The following is a 24,236-nucleotide window of genomic DNA, read 5'->3' as shown; positions in this document are numbered from 1 at the left end:
CGTTTTTCTAATTAAATATGTAAAAGTTAGGCAACTCGCCCAAAGCAGCTCTTCACGTCCAGTAACAACACAAAGCACAGGCCGCCCAATTGGGCGTGAACCCGCCCAACCTCTGGCAACATTGGCGGCAGAAGAAATCCCAGCGAAACCCGTAGAGTGGTACCAGTGCGCACGCGCATGCGCGGCGGGTGGCGCGCGGGGTGTGCGTGTGGGGGGGGGGGGGGAATGAACGCGCATGCGCGGTGCGCCCTGGGCTCCTCCGAATCGGCTGCTGTGATTGGTGCGGGTGGCGCGCGCAGGGGCGAGCGGAGACCGCGCCGGGTTTTGTGTGAGCACGAGAGGAAGTTTCGGAAGTCGGGTTGGGGGGGGTCCGCGCACACTTAACCGTTTGTTTGCAACGGTCGCTCCTCGCGCAGCTCTTCCCCCCCCCTCCCCTACCTCCGCTCTCTCTCTCTCGAGCTGTGACGTGCTTCGGGTGCCGTTAGCCGGGAGGAAGATGGCGACGGCGGCGGCTGCGGCGAGCGCCAGCAGCGGCAGCAGCGACACTTCGAGCACCGGCGAGGAGGAGCGGATGAGGCGCCTCTTCCAGACCTGCGATGGGGACGGAGACGGCTATATCAGCAGGTAGGACTCCCGTTGTCTGCCAGCGCTGCTGCCTCCTCCCTCCCCCTCTCCCCCCAGCCCATGAGATGCAGTGGGTCGGTTACAGAGAAGGTGTCCGTAAATCAGAAACACTTTACATCACGTTTTTGTTTATTATTGCGCCCGAAAGAGTAGCAGAGAGGAGCCAAGACCATCCCTCTCCACTCTCTCTCTCCCTCTGGATCCTGGACAATAAACCCCACTCTCCCCCTCTGGATCCCGGACAATAAACCCCACTCTCCCCCTCTGGATCCCGGACAATAAACCCCACTCTCCCCCTCTGGATCCCGGACAATAAACCCCACTCTCCCCCTCTGGATCCCGGACAATAAACCCCACTCTCCCCCTCCTCCCTCTCCCGTCGTTTGCTGCAGCCGTGGGGGGGGGGGGAGGGGGAGGGGAGGGGGGAGCAAACTTTTGCTACAAATCAGGTTTTTTTAGATTCCAAAAAAAAAAGTTTTTTTTTTTTTGCCTTTCAACGTTTTGAGTCTATTTTTTTTCCGTCTGGAAGCCATGTCGGGAGTTTGTTTTTGAACGCAAAGTGTTTTAAAAACCTCAACACCGGGGGCGGGGAAAAAAATCAAAGCAAGAACATCTGCTGTGAACGTTCACTCACTGGATGTGGTTGCAGGACAGGCAGATAAAGCGGCACTTTTTGAAGAGAAGAGCGTCCCCCTCCCTCTATTCCCCCCCCACCCCGACTTTTCACGTGTTTTGTGTACAGTATTTGTTTCGCCTCTTTCTTTTAAAAAAAAGTTTTTAAAGCCCTGTCGTAACCGTCGGGACAAACGCTGCGGTCCGTCGGGGAAGGAAGGAGCAGCGAGGTTTCCCCATTCGGACGAGCATCAGGTTGCAATGCGACCAAATTGCGAGGTCTGCAGCCACCTCTGACTGGTCAACAACTTGCACTTTGTACAGCGCCCTCCGCGCAGGATAGCGTCTCAGAGCGCTTAGCAGTGGGCGCAGCCTGACTCAGAGCCGGGGGGGGGGGGCGGGGAGGTGGCCGTAAACACGGTCGAAGAGAAATGTTTTCAGGCGGAATCAATTTAGTAATAGTATTTTATTCTGACGTTTAATAGGTTTCTTGAGCTTTTCTCTGTAGATGTAATATTACTGCGACCCATTATATCATCACACGCAGATATTTAACTTGTATTGACTATACCCAGGGTTATTCGATAGCTGCGAGCAGAAAGGTGTCAACGTTTTTTTCCCAAGATAGATAAGTATTAAATCTGATGTGTATCGGATAGATTTACAAACAGTATGTGGTACCTTGGTCTATGTTTCCTTTGTCCATGTGGTCTCAGTTCCTGAGGACAGGGACTGAGGCCAGATGGCCACTGTTTACATAAAAAAGCAACCACTACTTTTCAGTTTCATTGGCTATTTTTTAACTTGTCATCCTTGCTCCATATTACCTACCCTAAATAAGTTCTTCAGTACCACTGGTACCATTGCTGAACAGCAAATCACAGATCAGACTTGCATTTCACATGTTTGAAAATGCTGTGCAGTTTATGACTTGTTCCATTTACAGAAGCCTTTTGGAGTGAGCTTGAATGTAGTTCATGTGACATCACCGGCGCTTTTTTGGATTTTAGGGAATGTATACCAAAGCACGTTAAGTTCCACGTGATGAAACTTTTGGGAGAAGAGTTCTCCAGGCAGGAGAAACAGGGTGTGAAATTTTGCTGATGGTATTCAGTCCAAATGTTTTGATTGTGGGCAGCAGCTCTTATCTTCTTTGTCTTAACACTTTGGTTTGGTTTTAGAGATTTCAATTAATTGTGTATGCTGCTTTTATATTACAACAACAAGATTACATTTGTATAGCGCCTTTCACGTCGGGAGGACGTCCCAAGGCGCTGTACAGTGTACAGCATTTCAGACCTGAGCTGGGGTCATACAAAGCCAATAAGTATAAGTGGGTCTGTAATATGCTGACCTGGTGATGCTTTAGAATCTGCCTCATTTATGTGATGATTGCACTGGTGACTGGGTAAATCGGTTAGAGCATCAAATCATAAAATTGCATAAATGGCTTTTAGGAATAAGCCCTCCCTTGCAGCTGAATTTTATCTAAGACAATGCTAAGGTTACATCTCATTCAAAACTGCAGCTGCAATTCTGCTCCACACCTCCTCCCCAAGCTCCACTGAATGGCTCTTAGTAAACCAGTTGATCAACTTTTAAAATCATCCTATCCTTCAAATCATTCCATGGTCTCAGTTCTTCCTAACAGGCAATCGTTTCCTTTTTTTTGTTTTATTCTTCTGCTGCAACTGCTTTTCTAATTCTTGTCTATTGTGTATTCCTTGCTCTCTGTTCTCAACTCGCTCTGCCCAATCATCAGTGACTAAAATTTCAGTCACAATACCCTGGTCTTCTGGATCTCTCTTCTAAAATTTTCCTCTTCTCTATTTCTTGAGGGAGCTGGCACAGAGATGTTGGGCTATATGGTCTTCTACTGTTCCATAAATTTCTATGTTTTTTGCTCTCTTAGCCTTCAAAGTCATCAAAATTGGCGTTTTTTCTTCTGTGAAGTTGCGAACAGTTCACGCCAGCCCTTCAATGGCCCTGGCTCTTTCATTCCTTAAATCTCCCTATTCCCTGTTCAGTGATTTTCATTATATCTCAAGTGCTTCAAGGTGTTCCTTCCACATGAAAGGTGGTTGTGCAAGTGTGAATTTTTAAAATGAAGCAAGTCTTTCAGATTATTTGGTCATTCACCTTATGGCTGTTTGTCATTGTTTGCTGGCTCATTTGACTGCAAAAACAGTAACTGCAGTACTTGACCATAATTGCCTGTGAATTATTTTAAGATGTTTGAATATGATAAGATGCTGTAAAAGTGCAAGTTCTTTCTTCTTTTGTACCACTTTTGGCCAAATTAAAATTGCGGCTTAATTTCATGTTTTTAAAAACAATCAGAACGAATATCTGAAATTTCCCAAATCCAATCTTCCCACCAGAAGATCAAGTGAATTGTGTTTCAAAGTAGGTTCAGGCAGACCTGTTTATATGAATAATTTGAAAACTTTTTTTCTGGATTGAAAATCATCATATTAATTAATCAGAAATAGAAACCAGTGTTGCTTTATTAATTTTAAAGCAAAAAGAAAACCTAACCAGCATAAAACCAACTGCATATCGAATATGAACAATAAGGAGACAAATCACCCAATAAACTAACAGTTTTTAAAAAAGGGCAATATCTCTACTTGAGAATGAAGTCTTCTTTGATCCTTAGTATTGGTTGTTGTACCCCTTTATTGTCTCTGTATTTTAAAATGTCCATCATAGCATCAACAAAATGGTGGTGTCACTGACAACTTGCTCTTACAGAGCTCTTTTCAAGTAGGCAATTGTCTCTGAAGTACTTCACAGAGTTGGAGCTGAACTGGTTTCAAGGTGATATGTTAGGCAACGTCAGAATCGAGCCAGCCGTCTGGCGGTCTCAGTAGTCTAGTTCCTGAGCCAGGCAGGAAGGACTGCAGTATTCCAGGGCATTGTTGATAGGCGCTGTATCAAATGCAAGGATTATTAAATGTGGGATGCATTTAATTCTCAGTTTGATTTGAATATTCTTTAGCATGGTGATGGGTTTCCGCATGTGTCAGACACCTGGCTAACCAAAAAAAAAGTGTTTTCACAGAGATGGAGTGGGAGCCAGAGTAGGGAAGAGGAGCAAAGTGACCAAAGGTAGGTTTTAAGAAGGATTTTCAGATGGAGGATGCGAGGAGGAATTTAGGGAGGAGGGCAAAATGACTGAAACCTCACTGGTGATGGAAGTGCACACAGCTCTGAGTTAACAGTTGAATTACAGGAGATTACGGGTTTAGGGATGGAGAAAATGAATGGAGGCATTTGAAAGTTAGAATGATGATCTTGAAGTCAGTCCACTGGGGAATTGGGAGCCAGTGGAGAATCCCATGGCTGCTTAGGGTCCACTGAACTTCAGGTCCCTGTACAGCTGTACATAACTGCTTTCTTGTTGCAAATGTAATATCAAACACTGGCACCCAAATATTTCACTTTGTTCACCCATGAAGTTAGTGCTGTCTCAATATTGAGTTTGCTAAGACAGATTCATATTCAATATATCTGCTGAGATTTCTCTGGTCTCTCCAGGTATCTCAACAGTTCAAGATCCTGGTTCTCACCCCACCCTACCTCTGTGATCTCCTAACCCCCTATCAACCCACTCGCTTAGCCGGCTCCGGCCTGCTCCACGTCCCTCGACCCACCCGCCCCACCATTGGCGGGAGAGCCTTTAGCCATTCTGCCCCTAACCTCTGGAATTCCATCCCCCAATCACTCCGCCTCGACCCCTCCTTAGCCTCCTTCAAGTCCCGCCTCAAGACCTTCCTCTTCGACCATGCCATCGGCCACCCCCCTTCCCCTCCCTTCTCCTGCCCTGACCCCAGCTCGGGTCTGAAATGCTGTGCACTGTGCAGTGCCTTGAGACGTCCTCCCGACGTGAAAGGCGCTATACAAATGTAATCTTGTTGTTGTTGTATCAACTGTAAGTTGATACCAAGCTAAACACATAATGTATACATGCTGATTGCCTCTGTTCATATAGTAGGCTTGCTCAGCTTCCAGACATACAGCTGCTGTTTCTGAGAAATCTTGGAATGAGCATGCTTCCACATGGCCAACAATTTCTCCCGCCATTCTCCCTTAGAGCCTGCAGTCTTGTGGGAAACTGCGAGATAGTTCTGCCTACTGAACAGCTGTTCTGGTTGAGCAAACAAATACAAACAGATCCAGCAAAGAACAACGGGTTTAATGCCATCACATTACTTCAATTATTGCTTGTAGTCCAAGGATTTGGGATTATTCTGTACATTTATAACAAAAAAAATTCTGAGAATTGGGGGAGGTAATATAAATACAACTTTGTTCTAGAATTTGATTTTTTTCTTAGAATTTCAGAGATGCAATTTTAAACCCAGGTGGAAATTACATTGGTACATAGAGTGATATGGCCCAACTAGTAAGTGCTGGGTTTATGATTCTCACAAGCCCCTACCCATCATATTCCCCTCTCATATTCCCTTCTCCCTCATGTATGAATCAAGTTTTCTCTTAAATACAATGATGCTTTTTGCTTCAGCCACAGCTTCCAGCAGCGAGTTCCCAATCCTTAGCACCATCTGCATGAAGTTTCTCCTAAACTCCACATTATATCTAATATTAGTTATCCTATAGTTATACTCTCTTGTTTTGGACTTCACCAAGAATGGAAACAGCCTTTCAATGTCAACTTTATTGAATAATAAAGTTAAACACAACTTTATCAGGTCTACTTTCAATCCTCTCAACTCTAGAGAGAAAAGTGCCAATCTTTCTTGATAGCTGTATCCACTCATTCCTGGTAACATTTCCATTCGTCCCAAGTAAATCTATTCGGTTATTTCTCCAATTCTACAATATCCTTCTTGTAATAGCGACAACAAATGTGGTCTAACAAAGATTTTACCTGAATTTAACATGGCTTCCCTTTTATAATTTATAGCGTTGGACATCTAGCCAAGAGCTCTATTCAGCGCCTTGGGACGTCTTCCCGACGTGAAAGGCGCTCTATAAATGGAATCTTGTTGTTGTTGTATTGCATTCTTTATGGCCTTATCTCTCCCCTGACATTGTTTTGCAAGAATAGAAATTTATTTACATGAAGCGCAGATAAACTGGATCTATTTGAATTTGTTTATAGTCGTTTGTTTTTTAAAAAGATAGGATTTTGTTTTTATTGAAGGAAATAATACATCTTTGGGACATACTAATATACAGTCAATTACTATATAGTATATTCTGTGAAGCGCTTTGAGATGTCTTGAAGATGTGATAAATGCAAATATATCAAATGTAAGGATTATTATATTTTTACTATCAGGATTTTGACGATTTGCATTCAATTGCGGGATTAATTAAGGCATTATATATTAATTCATATTCCATTCTTCAGTGTGATGTTACATATTTATCCCAATACAAAGTAAAGGTTCCACAAATCCAGTTTGGGGAAAATGTAAGAATGCACAGAATGGAAACATAAAGATCTGTTCTTTTGCTGACCAAGCAGAAAATGCAAGGTGTTCTACAATTATGAACAATCTTAACACAGTAATAAAGAGTTTCTGAATTTGAGAATTGTATTTTAAATTTATGTACTTTTAGCAAATTACGCTGACCTAAACAAGTCCATATGCATTGTCTGGTGGGCTGACCAGACAGTGCCTTTAACTGCATCAATTGAGATTGCAACATTGATGGATTGTCTAATCCTCTTAGTTGGGGATGATGTGGATGAAGCATAGCTAGCTAGACTTAATTTGTGGGAATGACTGAATTACAATATGGGGATTAAAGAAAATTGATGTTTGATTTGAATTGTAAATATTTGCCTCTAACATAGGCAGAACCTTGTAAATTCAGTGAGCAGCTGCTAAGCATTAATGTAACACCAAACATTGGCACTTAAACCTGATGACTAATTTAAGTGACAGCTTCTGGAATGAGCTTCCAAATGTGATTAGCCAAAATAAGTTACTTGCATTTGATAACTAATTCATAAATGGTACTACTTCAGTGTCTGACATGGACTGGCTGAAATTGTCCAATTGTCAATAGCATAAATTAAAATATTTAAGGAAATCCACTCATATTGTGTTGAGTACTGTCTGGTTTGAGCAGTAAAAAGATATCTGAATATACAACAACAAGGTTACATTTGTATAGCGCCTTTCACATCGGGAGGACGTCCCAAGGCGCTCGACAGTGTACAGCATTTAAGACTCGAGCTGGGGTCGGGAGGGAAAAGGAGGGGAAGGGGAGTAGCCGATGGCATGGTCGAAGAGGAGGGTCTTGAGGCGGGACTTGAGGGAGGCTAAGGAGGGGATGAGGCGGATGGAATTCCAGAGGTTGGGGGCAGAGTGGTTCTGCTCTCCCAATGGTGGGGCGGGTGGGTCGGGGGACGTGGAGCAGGCCAGAGCCCGCTGAGCGGATCGATGGAGCGAGACCATGGAGAGCTTTGTATGTGTAGACCAGGATCTTGAACTGGATCCTCTGAAGGATAGGGAGCCAGTGGAGTCGGGTGAGAATGGGGAAGATGGGGATTATCTGCAGGCTGTGGAGGGAGGAGTCGGGAAGGCCGACAAGCAGGGCGTTTGCATAGTTGAGCCTGGAGGTGATGAAGGCATGAACAAGAGTTTCAGCGGCCTGAGGGGTGAGGTAGTGGCAGAGTTGGGCGATGTTATAGAGGTGAGGGAAGGCAGAGCGGGTCATGGCTTGAATGTTGGGGAGAAAAGACAGTTGAGGGTCGAACAAGACACCCAGGCTCCTGACTGGCTGGTGAGTTGTAGTGTGCAACCATGGAGGTTGATGCTGCCAGAGCCTGAGGTGCTGAGGCGCTGGCGCGAGCCAATCAGGAGGGCCTCAGTCCTGTTCACATTCAACCATAGGAAATTTGCCCTTATCCAGGACTTCATGTCAAGGCAACAGTGGTCCTGGAGTTGAGGGTGGAGGCAGAAAGATGGAGTTGGGTGTCATCCGTATACATGTGGAAGTTGACCCCATGTCTGCGGATGATGTCACCGAGGGGGAGCATGTATATATTAAAGAGGAGAGGGCCAAGGACGGAGCCCTGGGGGGACACCAGATGTGACAGTGCAGGGGCTGGAAGAGAAACCGTTAGAGGCAACGAAGTGGAGATGGTGAGAGAGATAAGAATCAAACCAGGCAAGTGCAGATTCGTGAAGATTGAGTAAAGAGGAGAGGCGATGTATGAGGATGGAGTGGTCGACAGTGTCGAAGGCGGCAGAGAGATCGAGGAGGACAAGGAGGCAGAGAGAGCCCTGATCACAGATGTTCAGAATGTGATTAGTGACTTTCACCAGCGCTGTTTCCATGCTGTGGGCAGCGCGGAAGCCGGATTGAATGGGTTCAAAGAGAGAATGGCGGGAGAGAAAGGAGCGGAGCTGGGCCGCGATGATTCGTTCCAGGACCTTGGAGAGGAATGGAAGATTAGAGATGGGGAGGTAGCTGGAGAGGAGGGATGGATCCAGGGAAGGTTTTTTCAGGATGGGAGTGATGACAGCTGTTTTTAGTGGGTGGGAACTGAACCGGTGGACAGGGAGAGAGGTATATAATATATAATTCAAATATAATTCAATTTTGGGAAAGCAGGGACAGAAGTCATGAGAGTAGATGACTGATACAGTCAATTCACTTTGCAGTGTGTTCTGTGAAGCGCTTTGGGACGTCCTCCCGACGTGAAAAGCGCTATATCAAATGCAAGGATTATTATTATTATATATGGGTTGGAGTACTGAATGTATTCTGTTAATGTTACAACAGAAATAAACATGGTGTGCACTTATGGGATTACATTGTTTTTTGGAATTTTAAGATATTGAGGAAGAAGATAATAGGCATGTCAGTAGATGTGATTTGTTGCATTCAGTAGTGTTGTGTTGCTAGTGCTGAATTATAGATAGCAATGCAAACAAGTCATTACAATACCAGATGATTTTGCTTTCGTACCACTTTTAGATGATGAAGTGGGGCAGATGGCCAAACCAGGAAAGATGCATGTGAAAAGAAACTGTTGTCATACTTGTTGATTTATAAATCATTTTATGGTAATTTATCAAAGCATTATACTGTGTTGGGTTATGTGGTTATCCCCTCTTCGCAACATTCAGTTATAATGAAATTGTTCACAATATACTGTAATATATATTCTTATGGTTCATTTTAATGTGAATGTCTAATTTGCTCGCTTTGTATTTTTCTTGCTTGGTCTGTAGAAAAACTGCTTGTGCTTCTAAATTACGATACTCTTTTGATTTAATTCTGCCTTGCCCCATCTTTGCCTGTCTTTAGATTACACCTGAAGAGCATCCTCTTTGACCATCCCTACGATCACCTCCCCTTTCTCCCTGACTCGGCGTCAAGCTCTGCCATTTTTAAGCACTTAGTATGCTACTAGCGTGAAGAGTGCTATATGAATGCAAGTTGTTGTAATGATATTTCCTCTTTATGGTAATTTGTCCCATGTAATTTTAACAAAAGCAGTTAGATGATCACTGAATATCAACCTAGTAAATGCATAAAAACTCAAAAAGTATTTTCTCCCAGGTGGTGGATAAGGAGACAATGCACACTTTATGCTAATTAAACCAAATCGTAACCCCAAAACTTTTTGGTTTGTACTGATCAAAAAGTCTGAAAATGTTCTTTAATTGTTTAACTGCAGAATAAAATTTGTTTTTCAAAGTTAAATTGCTTTTAAAAGTGACATTAAACATTTTTATTGCAAAAAATACTTTATTTCGTCCACCAGATGAAAGTTCTGCAGCTGAAGCATTATTATGAATGAAGAATACCCCTTTCGAAGCTCATCAACACTCAGTAACACTGTTGCCGATGGGCTCATCTCTAGTGAAAAAGGACTAACCTACCCTGTCTATCGTGATAGCAGTAACTTGCCAGTCCTGGTATCATTCTAGTAGGCTTACTCTGTACATTTTCCATTTTGGAGGGAGGTGACCAGAATTGGACACAGTACAGTAAACTGATAACTCAACCCTGGCTTAATTTATCATGACCACTTAAGTCATCGTGCTGGCAATATCCCAGCAACTTATATACATTTATACATATGCCTAACTTGTCACTCTGGAAAACTTGTCACAGCCTTTTTCCCTTGGAGTGATGAGCTATCAAGAGTTTACTGGACACTTATCTAGGTTTTATATGTGGCCCATTCTAGGTTTTATTTTCAAATAGATTGCTTTTCACCTCCTGGCTGTTTGTGGGACATTGTTGCGTGTTTGTCAACTGTTGTGAGACCTGATCTACCTTTATGTAATCTTATTGGGGTTGGACTATTGCATTATTGGTAGCTATGCATATGTGCAAATTTTAGTAGTTGATATTCAGTTTAACACTGGAATTTATTAAATTTTAAGATGTTGATGGTTGACTTTTAAAAAGGACAGCTATGCTGCTTGGGTGCAATGCTTTGCTCTGTCTTCAGACCCTCCAATAAATGAATTTTATAGATTATAGTTACAGCAGCTTTATGCTGATGCTTTTATTGTTCTTTTAATTGAGAAGTTGACTATTTTAAGGTAAAATATCTGTGTAGGACATGGGGTAATTTGAAAAATTACGTCCTATACAGATATTATTTCAAGGTAATATATTTTAAGATAAGTTATCTGTTATTTATAATAACTAGTTATTCTGCAACTGCTGGGTTGATGGGAAGAGCAAAGCAAGACTTGTTTTGAAGATTTATCAAGCATATTGGTCCTGTATTATACTTATGTCTTGCATGAGAAAAAATCTTGCTTTGCTCCAAAAACTGTAGATTGATGAGGATGTTTGTTTTTCAATAATTTCAGCTTTTTTAAAAAAGCAAATTTTTAATTTTAATTTTAACATTGTATCAAGTCATTTGAACACTTGTCAAATGCAAATAGATGTTTGTTGAACATGCAAGTACAGTAAACTGATAACTTGCCCCTGGAACAACTTGTCATTATCATTTAAGTCACCATCCTGTCAACCTCCCAGCTGCTACCCATGCAAAACATTAATAAGAGATGTTGTGTTACCTATTACTCCATTTAACACGTAGCTTGTCGCATTCTAGAAGTTCTTGTAAGTTCTTATAGGGTAAGATTGACCAGATAACAGTCCTGTATCGTGGAGGCCTCCCGCCCTAACCCTGTGACTGGTGCGGGCACTCGCTGGAGGCTGGCCGCACTGCTGTGCGCATTTAGCAAAATATGCAGCATGTTTAGAAAAGATTTATTTAAAACCATTTATACTTGGTGTAGAAGATCCATTTATGAAAATTAAATTATGTCCATAATTTTATGGACCTAAACCACTATTGTAATTAATAATAATCCTTGCATTTGATATAGTGCATTATCACTTCATTGAGACACTTCAAAACACTTCCCAGGAGAAACTGTAAAATGGATTGACTATATATTTGTGGGCAAAAAATATATATGAGACAACAACAGCAACTTGCACTTATATAGCGCCCTCCACACCAGGGGGTGTCTCAGAGCGCTGTATCTTTTCAAGGCTGAAGAGACTCAGGTTATCTAATTACTGATCGAAATTTATTCCTTATCCCCACAGCAATGTCCCACAAACAGCTATGTAGTGAGGTTGAGTGAGTGATTGGGTCGGTTTGTGGTTGAAACATTCACAATTCTTGCATTTCTACAAAGATGATGGCTCCGTGCATAAGGCCAGCAACTGAAGATTTTCTTTCCCTGCTCCAACAATACAGATACCACACAATGACCAAATTCCTCTTGTGCATATAGGAGAATATGACCTTTGGGTATCATTTAAATACTGTATGTTCACGCAGAATGAGAAACCTTTGTCAAAGAAAATAATGTCCACTTTACGATTTGAGAAAATTGTTAACCAAACAAAACAGAATTGTACATAGCGTAATTTCATCTTTTTAATATTTAATGTTGAACAGAATCTGAAAAACTGCATTTGCTTCTGATAGCAATGAATCATTTGAGTGCTTGAATGGATTGAGTTCAATTGTTGAATTTGGCACTAAAACTAGTTTTGTTGGGAGTGGATGTTGGCTTGGGGCCAGTTCCAAAGCCGAACAAACCCATGAAATAATACAGTATATCCTTTCTATGAATTGGGCTTTATTCTGATTCATTGTTGTAGTTTGTGAATTTAAACACAGGTCATCAAAGTTGATTTTCAAAACGTATAATGAAATATGAGCAGTTTTAGGCAAAAATGATTGATAGATTACAGTAAATGTTGCATAGAATTACATTTGGTCCTATTAGTCTGTGCCGATCAGTCTTCACCCTTCCTAATTCCCTCTCCCTATTATCCGTTTCCTTCTTGCAAGTATACATTGCTTTTCGTCTTAATCGCTTTAACGATTTCTGCTTCAACCATCGCTTTCTGGACAGGGAATTCCAAATTCTCACGACTCACTGTGTAAACAAGTTCCTCTTAAACTTTCTTTTAGATCTGCTAGTAGTTATTTCATATTTATGCTCCTTGTTTTAGACTCACTTCTCGAATCCTTTCATAATTTTAAACACCTTTATCAAGTTTTTTTTCTCAGTCGTCTTATAAGAAAAAAAACGCTAACCTATCCAGTCTTTCTTGGTAGCTGTATTCACTCATTCTTGGTTACCACATGGTTGTAAGGTAATATTTAAAATTTGCAAAATGTACGAAATTAAAATATGAAAGAGGTGATTTGATGCTTACTTTTGTGATGACATTTCTTTTTCTTCAGGAATGATTTGCTCATGGTGTGTCGCCAATTAAACATGGAGGAATCTGTAGCTGAAATCATGCATCAATTGGGAGCAGATGAGAATGGGAAAATCTCCTTTGAGGATTTTACACGATGTCGAATGCAGCTGGTGTCTGAAATAAGAAAAGAGGAAGGGGAACTTTCAGTAAAGTCAGATGACTCTTGCAAGAAAAGAAAATTACGGGATAGAATAGCTTCGTGGCCAACCAGCAGTGACAACAGTCTTGGTATGTAAATGATGTAATGAAGAAAGTGAATTTTTAATTTAGTAAAAACTTCATAAAATTTGATGATTCAATATGAAAGGAAGTTTACATTAGTCTTATATATTCTCAAGTCACATATCATTGATTGGTTGCTTTATTCGTGTGACATAGCATCCACTACATTGTGCTTTAGGTTCTTAAATTTGTTTGTGGATGTGACAGTATTTACTGACTTTGTTTTGGTCATTGACTACAAATCTTCAATTTAAGATTGTGATTATGTCAGCAGATTTATTACTCTGCATTAATTTTCTCTGGTCAGCTGGGTGTCAGACACTGGCTAAACCTATCACAATACATAAGAAGTATCCAAACCAGACAGAGTTCCACATATGCGCTGCCTAATCAATGTTCCTTGTGCCTAGAATGGGATGTCATTCTGGACCCATCCTGCTTGCCTAATTTCAACAACAACAACAAAATTACATTTGTATAGCGCCTTTCACGTTCAGGAGGACATCCCAAGGTGCTGGACAGTCAGTGTTTTGGAAAATTTCAGGGAATTTTAGGAGCTGGTTGGTAAGAGCCAAGGCTTGGAGACTTAGGTGTACGTTGCGTGTGAGTAACTGCTGGAGTTTAGCTAAAACCTTAGCTTGCCGTTGAGAGCGTTGTGTAAATCTCCCATTGCTTGTCTAACGAGGACTATCCTAACCAGGGATTTGGCAGTCTGTTCCTACATTTCTACCAACGATCCAGACAGACTGGACCCATCAGCAGGCCCTGAAGAGCAGCAGTCCCATCTTACTTGGGAAGCAGACTTCCTAACCTGCTACAGAGAATTGAATCAATTCCAAACATGTTGCTCAGCTTTAAGGAGACACTGCCTACTACCTCTTGCCCCAAGGAGACACTACTCACTTGCTCTTTCTCTACCCCCCCCCCCCCCCCGCCACCCCACCTCAGGATTGTAGCACAGTAATGTCTTATCACCTAAACTACAAGAAGCACTATGGTTCTTTTTTTTGATGCTCAGCATTGAGACAAACAAAGTAGAAAAGTCGTAAACCCACCATCATTGTAAATACGATGTCTGATATATGTTTTCTTTCCATGTTTCATACCTTTTCATTATATGCTAATTTTCTTGACCTTGATACAGTTTCTGGCTGTCCCAGCACCTTGGGACATCCTCCCAATGAGCAAGGCTCAATATAAATCTGTTCATGAATTGTCTGGTCTTTTCAAAAAATCCTGGGGGTTCATTTTATTCTGAATTTATAAGGTGATTTTATAAGGATTAGCAAGTGCTATGTGATTATTCAATTGTTAAGGCTGATTTTTGGTTTAAAAATCAGAAAAGATTCATCCAGGATGTCTTCATTTGATTTGGAGCAATGCCAGCTGTAGGATTTTGAACAAATTACTATATAAATGTTGAAAGAACTAGGTGGTGTTGGAAGATGCAATAGCAAGTCTCCATGACATTGTAAACAAATTATGGAATGTCTCTTATATAAGGTTCGATTCCCCGGCAGGGCGAAACCTTAGGCTATTTTCCTGAATAGGGAATGACACATCAGTCCGAAACACTGATTGTCCAGTGCTTTGGGACGTCTTCCTGACGTGAAAGGCCCGATACAAATGTAATTTTGTTGTTGTAAGCAAACGTATTGTGCATATTCCAGTCAGCTGATGCAAACACTTATGAAATCTAGAAGGAAAAAAGGCCATTCAGTCAATACATTTGGGTAATATTATCCTACTACTACATTGCAAAAATATTCAGCTGTGAATAAATTGAAATTATTAAATTTATTGGTGTGGGTTATAGAAACATAAAGCATGATTTATGTTCACCCCCTTTCCAGGGCCCCTCCAATTTGGAATAGGGTAGTTTACTTGGTCACATAGTGGTTAGTGTACTTGCCTTGCAAGAGAGAGGACCCAGGCTTGATTCCCAGGTAGGGTGAAACCTTGGGCAAGTTTCCTTACTTCACACACTTCTGTTTTCCTAGTAGTAAGTAGGAACTTGGTTGTTAGTCAATTGGTGGATTGCTTTCCGGTCTAATAATCCCTTCAAAAAAGGATCACTCAGTCCACGACTGTTTGTGGGGCACTGCTGTGTGCAATTGGCTGCCACATTTCGGCCACAAAAAACACCAGTCAATACACTTTACAATGTATTCCGTGAAGCACTTTGAAGCACCTTAATGACGCGAGAAGGCACTATATCAAATGCAATTATTATTATTATTTCTTGTGTATGATTAAAAGTTTGTAGGTGAAGAACGAGGCTTCTGTTAGCAGCACTCCGGAGACAATCCCTGTCGTTAGGAAAACTGATGCATTGCACCTCTATTGTAGTCTTGAAAAACACAGGATTATTAACCCATCTGTGAAATTAGCCCAATTTATAAGGTTGTTCCCATGGGTGGGGGTGGGGTAAGAGTTGCAGGGCAGGTGAGAGTTACTGTAAAAATCTACTCAGGTTTCAACGGCAGCTATGATGTAATTTGTTTCTTCAGATTTATGTATCGCCTGTTTGGGTGCCTTTGTTTCTTACCATTTTAAATGTATATCACCCTGAAAACCACATTGCATATTACTTTAGTTTATCCACAGAGTAAGGAGAGAGCAGTCTTTGTGCTTTATATTGTGTTGCCATCTTTATATTGATGGGTTGTTTAGGTTTTTATTTCAATTATTAAAAAGTTTTTGATGTTTAAGGTACAATCATTAAAGCACAATTTGTATATAGTGTTATTTGAAATAAAGTGGTTTGAAGGTTAAAAGCAATATACCTCATGTGTATTCTTTGTGTATAATTTATGATATTGCAGAAGCACATGTTGATGCTTATTCAAACTATGCAGATTTAGTCAATCAAACAGTATGTGGTTAGTTCAATGTCAATTGTCTTATCACAGTTAAATTTTCTGATTGTTATCCTTGTTTTAACAGATGCTGCTGGACCTTCTGTATTGCAAGATCTAACATCAACTGGAGACTCCAACAATGAATCCTCCATTGTAATTGTGGAAGAGAATGAGAAAGGACGGCAAAATAGTGCATCTCCAAGTGAAGGCAACCTGGATAAATCTTCTTTTCAAGGTGAATAGTGAACACAAAATAGGATGAGGAATCAGCGCCTAAGAATTTAATCAAGGAAACTGTTGGGCAATAGCAATGATTCCAAAATAAATGTATCCCCCCCCATTCCCCGAAAAGGAAGCACCAGACACTTCAGTGAAACTAACTGATTGCTACAAGAAGGAAAGGGACAGCTGCATGTTATTGTGGTAGAGTGGATGTCTCATATCCAGATCACAAAGACAGAATTTTGAAATGCAGAAGAATGGTTATTCTAGCTTCATCTAAATGAAACTTAATTCCAAGTACCAATGTGGGATAATTCGCAGTAAATGCTGTAAAGTGTTTTGAGATCTCTTCCCCACATGAAATGTGCTGTATCAAATGCAAGTATAAATAAGTAGTGCAATATCCAGTACCACAATTGACCTCTAAATTTTCGAATTCATTTCAGGTGCATTGACAGGAGCCAGGGAGAGCTGGGAATATGATTCTGGAGCTCGGGATCTTCAAAGTCCAGACCTGCAATCCCACCCTACTCTTCAGAAACTATTTGAGTATGGTGGAGGCAACCTGGATCAGCAAACTGCTCTGCAAAAACTTTTAGCTCGAGCTTCTAACTTAAGTACTCCAATGGGGGGTAGTTACCTGGAATTAGCTAACACAGTAAGTTCAGTTCTGTTATGTATTTTATCCTCTCTTCCTCCCCTTATTCCCAACAAAAAAACTTGTGCATGCTTTTTTTTCACCAAAACCTTGTTGTTTTATTGAATGCGTACCTGGAGCTTATACTGTAATTTGCTAATGGTAACTGTCTTGGTGAAATAAGATTACTGTCTTGATAGCTGGGTATTTTCAGATCAATTTCAATGAAAAGAACAGAATTTTCAAGGTTTTATTTTACATTTATGTTGAGGATCAAACAAGACCCCAAGGTTCCGGACTGGCTTAGCAAGGTTGAGTGTACATCCATGGATGGTGATACTGTCAGCGCCTGGGGTGAGGAGACGCTGGCGGGAGCCAATCAGGAGAGCCTCGGTCTTGTTGATGTTCAACTGAAGAAAGTTAGCTCTCATCCAGAACTTGATGTCTGACAGACATTCTGTCAGGACAGCAGTGGTCCTAGAGTCAAGAGTGGAGGCAGAGAGGTAGAGTTCGGTGTCATACGCATACATGTGGAAGTTGACCCCATGTCTGCGGATGATGTCATGTTGTCAGAACATCTCAAAGAGTTTCACAGGATTTTATAGTAAAGTGTAGTTACTGTATTTGTAGGTGAGTGCAGTGGCAAATTTGTGCACAGCAATGTCCCACAATCAACCATGAGTGAATGACCAATTTTATTTGGTGCATTTTTGGCCAGGATACAAAGAAAAAAATATGTATGAACAGTGCCATGGGATTATTAACATCTGTCTGAACTTGCAGATGGAAGTTCGGTTTAATGTCTCATCCAAAGGATGGCAAGTCAGATAATGCAATGCTCTCCCTCCCCAACCACTGCATCATTCCACCTTAAAGCCTATTCCTTTGACCAACTCTGCCTGTGAAGCACTCTGAGACATTATCTTATATGAAGGCAGTTATGTAATTGGAAATCATTGTTTGTTGCCTTGTCAGCCTAGAGCTGAATTATATAGAGTTGAGGTAATGTTCTGTAATTAAAGGATATAAGGAATAAAGTAATACTGGTGACCACCCAGTCAGTCATAGAAAACAACAAACACACCCTTCTGATTTCAATAATTTATTATGGTTCTAGCCACTCTGAATATTTTTTAAAAAGAATGGCTGAAACATTTTCTGGGATATTAGCTTACTTTCTGTGGCAAGTTGTACCTTCAAAAACTGTAATAAAATAGATTGAGAATTCCCAGATTTATTTCACACAAGATCCCTGCAGACCTCAGAGAGGAGACTTCATAATTCCTTCAATTTGAACTGGGTGCATTGGATCTCTGCACTTTGTAAGGTCAAAATAGCTGAAGCTTCCACATTTGCTCTCTGCACAGTCTCCTGCAACATAATTAGTTGCAGATCTTCAGACATTCTGGCAAGACAATGGCAGGAATCTCCTCTACTATTACTAGCTATGCTGATATCTGCCTGGTTGTAAGGAGAGAGCCATAGAGTATTGAGTGTCAACACTAAACAGCTTCAATCTCCTGCCCTCAGTTCACTTTCTCGAATGCAGAAATTATTCTAAGCAGAGCATGATTGTTATTCTCGGTAACTCTTTAATGTTAGAGGAAACCCTATTTTTTGTTCAGTTGGATGACTGATGCATGTCGAAACCCGTGAGTATCCAAATCAGAAGGAAGCCCATGCTTGACACTTGCACATGGAATTTCACATCTCTGGAATTAAGTAAGCAGGGTGTGTTCCTCCAAGGAATGCATATTCTTTTCCTGGAGGGACACGTCCTGCTTACTTAATTCCAGAGAGTCTTCTGCGCATGTTGGTGAGAGTCAAGACTTTGGGTCTCCAGAGTGTACCTTGGGATACTGCTCTAGTTCAACTAGCAGCTATTATTCAGAACTCTGCAGCTCATGTACTCTTCCACACCAGGCTCCATGGTGCCTCGCTCCACTGGCTCCATAATAATTATAATCTTTCCATTTGGTATAGCGCCTTATCACATCTTCAAGACGTCTCAAAGCACTTCACAGAATATACTGTAAAGTGAATTGACTATGTTTTGTGGATGAAACACGGCAGCCAATTACGCACAATAGTATTCCATGAACAGTCGTGGATTACGTTACCAAATTATTATTTCTTTAAGGAATTAATACACCCAGAAAAGCCCCTGCCCTCCCAAACCACCTCTGTTGACCAGCTAAAACCGTACCAATCTATCTGCTCCCTCTGCTCGTTAGACACTGGTCTGCTCCATGTCCCGCAGCCTCCCTGCCCCACCATCGGTTGTCGGATCTTCAGGGGTGGATAGTAAGCAGGATGGAGGTGCACGGATGACCACAGACATTGTCAAAGAGGAAGATCTTGAGACTGGTCTTGAACAAAATAAAGGAGGGGGCAAGGCGATCAGATAGATGGAGTTCCAGAGGGTGGTGGCAGAGAAGCTGAAGGCCTGATGGTGGGAGGGGTAAGTTGGGGGAGACATGGAGTAGACCAGCGTCCATCGAGCAGCAACTTTTGGTAAAGTTTTTGCAGGTTGCAGAGGTAAAAAGGAGCAAGAAGAGTTTTAAAAGTGAGGACGAGGATCTTAAACTCTATCTTCTGGGGAATGGGGAACCAGTAAAGCCAGACGAGAATGGGGGTGATCGGCTCATGGAGTTTGGTGCTGGAGAGGACACGAGCAGCAGAGATTCTAAATAATCTGCAGATTGTGGAGGGAAGATTGGGAAATCCGGCGAGCAGGGAGTTAGTATATTGGACATAATGAAAGGATAGATGAGACCGGCCTTGAAGGAGGAAAGGGAGGAAGCGGCGAAGGCACTGGGGGGTGGAGCTCCAGAGCCTAGAGGCTGAAGGCCCGGCCACCGATGGTAGGGCGGTTGGGGCGGGGGATGTGGAGCAGACCGGAGCCAGAGGAACGGAGGGTACGGGCAGGTAAGTAGGGGGATAGTAGGTCGGAGAGGTAGGAGGGAGCAAGGCCGTGAATGGCCTTGTAGGTGAGGATGAGGATCTTGAATTCGATCCTCTGGGGGATGGGGAGCCAGTGGAGGCGAGCGAGGGTGGGAGTGATGTGGTCCCGAAGCCTGGTGCGGGACAGTACACGAGCTGCAGAGTTCTGAATGACCTGCAGCTTGTGGAGGGAGGTGCCGGGAAGGCCGGCGAGGAGAGAGTTCCCATAGTCCAGCCTTGAGGTGATAAAGGCGTGGACCAGAGTTTCAGCAGCGTGAGGGGTGAGGTAGTGCCGTAGTCTGGCGATGTTCCGGAGGTGGTGGAAGGCGGTGCCAGTTGTGGCGCGGATATGAGGGAGAAAGGACAGCTCAGGGTCGAACAGAACCCCGAGGTTCCTGACTGGCTTTGAGAGGTGGAGAGTGCAGCCTTGGATGCTGATGCTGTCAGCGCCTGAGGTGCGGAGGCGCTGACGTGAGCCAATCAGGAGGGCCTCAGTTTTGCGCACGTTGAGCTGAAGAAAGTTGTCTCTCGTCCAGGACTCGATGTCGGACAGGCAGGCTGTCAGGACATCGGTGGTCGTGGAGTTGAGGGTAGAGGAGGAAAGGTAGAGTTGGGTGTCATCCGCATACATGTGGAAGTTAACCCCATGTCTGCGGATGATGTCACCAAGGGGGAGCATATAGAGGGTGAAGAGGAGGGAACCGAGGACAGATCCCTGAGGGACGCCGCACGAGACAGTGTGGGGGCCGGAGGAAAAGCCGTTTGCAGAGACAAAATGAAGACGGTGGGAGAGGTACGACCTAAACCACTCAAGGACAGGGCCTTGAAGGTTGAGGTGGGAGTACAAGCAGTGGAGGAGGATAGAGTGGTCGACCGTATCGAATGCGGCCGATAAGTCGAGGAGGACCAGGAGGCAGAGGGAGCCCTGGTCGCAGATGGTCAGGATGTCATTGGTGACCTTGACCAGGGCAGTTTCTGTGCTATGGGCAGCACGGAAACCCGACTGAAGGAGTTCAAATAATGAATGGGTGGAGAGGAAAGAGCGCAGCTGGGAGGCGACCACTCTTTCAAGGACCTTGGACAGGAAGGGGAGTTTGGAGATGGGTCGGTAGCTTGATAGCTGCGACGCATCAAGGGAGGGTTTTTTCAAAGTGGGAGTGATGGTGGCAGTTTTTAAGGGAATGGGAACAGAGCCAGAGGAGAGGGACAGGTTGATGATGTCTGTGAGAAGTGGGGCAAGGAGGTGGAGCTGGGAGATGTGGAGTGGGGATGGGGTCCAGGGAGCAGGTGGTGGGTTTCAGGGACAGGGTGAGGTTGGTGACAGAGGGTGGGGAAACGGGTTCGAAGGTGTGCAGGGGAGGATGGGTAGGAGTCGGAGTGTGGGAGGGAAGGGGTGGGGGTTGGGTGGAAGTTGGAGGGGAAGTGACCGCGGAGCGGATTCCCTTGATTTTGGATTCAAGGAAATCCAGCATCTCCTCGCAGTGAAGGTTGGAAGAGATGACCTGCGCGGGGTGGCGGGGGGAACGAGGAGTCAGGATGTGGTAGAGAACAGAAGAAGCCTGGGGTTGATCTTCGCCTCCAGGATTATCCTGGAGTAGAAGGACGACTTGGCCGAGGCTAGAGTGGAGCGGTAGATTTTGAGGAGGTCCAGCCAGATTTGTCGGTGGACAGTTAGGCCAGATTTGAGGCAGGTGCGTTCAGCGGCCCGTACCTGGCTCTTCAGTGAGCGGAGGTGGGTGGTGAACCAGGGGGAGAAGCGAGAGTAAGAGAGTACGGGAGGACAGAACTGTGAAGGTGGAGCTGAGAGGAGTGACAGTGAAGAAGAGTAGAGTGGTCAACAGTGTCAAACGTGGCAGTGAGATCGAGGACGAGGAGACAGAAACAGAGCCCTGGTCACAGATGAACTGTATGTAATTTGTAAGTTCAGCAAATGGTTCTGAAGTGACTGACAGATGATGTAAATTGAAGACAATGCATATTGGCACGTAAAACATCAACCACGTACAAAATGAAGGGGTGTCGTCAAACTCACTTTAGATAGAGCTCTGGTCAGGCCGTACCTATTTCTGGAAGATTCAAACCCTTTGGACAAAATTCAAAACACACAAATGAGGAAACTGAATGTGGCTGATGATAAAAGAAAATGGTAGGTTATGGACTAAGTTGAAAATTGTACTTGGAACAATATGAGCTTGAAACTTAAAGGAGAGTATTTTTTATATATGTCATGTCTTTAGAATTTCATTGTAATACCCCTCTCCTCACTCCTATTTTATATGGGGATATATGTGGAAATGCATATAATTATCATCACGTAACATTCACGTGTAATCTGATCCTGAATGTTATACACTAAAACTATCGGGAATATTCTTTTCTCTCTCATAAGATTCTAATTGTTGTGCTTTGCGCACCCAACAGATGGTGCTATATTAATGTGGCTGAAGATGAGTTGAAGATAGTATTGTGTTGATCTATATTGCATCTCTGTCTTACTGTAGTCGCTTAGTTACCTTTGGTTAAGATTCCACTGTAAATTAGCCTTTTGACAACTAGAATTGTGTTTTTTGTTTCCGAGTAGAGGTCGAAGAAAATTAGAGCTGTGAAAATTAAGTACCTTTTGGATTCTTTCTCTTTTTAGTACGAAAAAAAATGAATCTTATGATATTCAATCCTATTAAAGATTATATGTGAAAGTTGAAGTATGTAATGTTTTTGCAAGCCTACAAACATAATCAAATGCAGTGAAGGTGTATTTGTGGTCAAATAGCCAATTTACTAGGTGCCCCAAGAGAAGCTTCTTTTTTGGAATTGTATTTTAGGATTGTGAACATCAGACTGAATCAGTTTAACATCTCATTTGAATGTACACTGGAGTGTCTCAAAGTTCTGATGTGGGCCTTGAACCCCAAACCTTCTGACATAGAGGTGAGGTCAGTTTGGGGCTCAAGAAACTCCCTTGCCCCCCTGAAATCCAGGGCTACCTCCAAACCTGCCTGCTCCCCCTGGTATGACAGCCACCTCCGCTCCCTCAAAACGAAAACCCAGATGCTCAAGCGCAGATGGCACAAATCTGGCCTCACAATCCACTGCCACCTGTGGCTCGAGGACCTCCGGAACTATTGCTTTTCCCTCTTGCAGGCTAAAACTGCGTTTTACTCCAAAATCATTTTGGAGACTAAAAATAACCGAAAGGCACTGTTCTCCACCATCCATTACTTCCTTCGTGAACCTCCTGTGGCAGAAAGAGGGGTGGTGTAGATGGTCTGGGGGTGCAGAGGGGGAATTGGAGGAGGAGGATGCAGCTAAGTGGATATTTTCAATCTTTGACATAAAGAAGCTGCCTCCATCCTCGACTTCTTGGTATCAAAGATTGAAAATATCCACTTAGCTGCATCCTCCTCCTCTAATTCCCCTTCCGCATGCCCCAGGCAGTCAACACTACCCCACCACTCCCCCCTCCCTACACTCCTTTATAATAATCCTTGTGTTTGATATAGTGCCTTGTCAAAATGCCACAAGCAATTCACTGGCCTTTAGTGTGGTGTGGTAAACTGTGTATTTGTAGGCAGATATGGCAGCGAATTTGCGCATAGCAGTGTCCTACAAACAGCCATGAAGTGAATGACCAATGTAAGTTCTACATGAGTCTCCTCTCATGCCCCAAAATTCCCTTTGCTGTCATGCTATCTTCTTGAACCACAGCTGCTGGCAGTGGTTCCACATTCTCCCCACCATCTGTATTAAAAAGTTCCTTCTAAACTTTCTAAATTTTGCATTGTTACGGATTTACCAATAAGTAGAAATAGCTTATAATAATAACAATAATAATTCTTGAATTTGATATAGCGCTTTTCACGTCTTCTCGACTTCTCAAAGCGCTTCACAGAATAGACTGTAAAGTGAATTGACTGTATATTTGTGGGCGAAACGCGGCAGTGAATTGCGCACAGCAGTGTCCCACAAACAGTCGTGGATTGGAAATGACCAATTTATTATTGTTTTATTTTGGAGGGATTATTATTAGGCTCTGTGTGGAGTAAGGAAACTTGCCCAAGGTTTCGCCCTCTGCCTGGAATCGAACCCAGGTGTCTCGCTTGCAAGGCGAGTGTTCTAACCACTGAGCTACAGGACTCCACAATTATTTATATACACCTTATCAAACTGTTCTTTCATCATTTTAAACATTAATATCAGGTTCACTTTCTAATCTGTCCAGTCTTTCTCAATAATTGTATCCTATCATCTCTGTTAACATCCTAATAAATCACTCTCCTTTATACAGTGTCCATTTTGTAGTAAGGTATAGTACAGTAGATCACAACTGAACATAGTACTCCAAATGTTGTCTATCAAAGATG

The 24,236-nt window shown here is 42.8% G+C and overlaps 1 protein-coding gene across 3 annotated transcripts in view; it reads left to right on the top strand.

The window, feature by feature from the left end:
- Positions 1-462: 462 nt before the first annotated feature.
- Positions 463-24,236, top strand: part of mcc (MCC regulator of WNT signaling pathway) — a 112,082-nt gene continuing 88,308 nt past the window's right edge. For all 3 annotated transcript variants that reach the window (XM_007897389.2, XM_007897390.2, XM_007897388.2), the window contains exons 1-4: positions 463-624; positions 12,971-13,218; positions 16,159-16,308; positions 16,742-16,953. In XM_007897389.2, coding sequence (XP_007895580.2) covers positions 497-624; positions 12,971-13,218; positions 16,159-16,308; positions 16,742-16,953 — 738 coding nt within the window. In that variant the 5' untranslated portion in view covers positions 463-496. The remainder of the gene's footprint in view (positions 625-12,970; positions 13,219-16,158; positions 16,309-16,741; positions 16,954-24,236) is intronic.

This window comes from Callorhinchus milii, unplaced genomic scaffold, assembly GCF_018977255.1.
Source record: "Callorhinchus milii isolate IMCB2004 unplaced genomic scaffold, IMCB_Cmil_1.0 Scaffold1, whole genome shotgun sequence".
Classification (NCBI taxonomy): domain Eukaryota; kingdom Metazoa; phylum Chordata; class Chondrichthyes; order Chimaeriformes; family Callorhinchidae; genus Callorhinchus; species Callorhinchus milii.
Note: the sequence above shows the minus strand (reverse complement) of the source record. Positions and strands in the feature narration are given on the sequence as shown.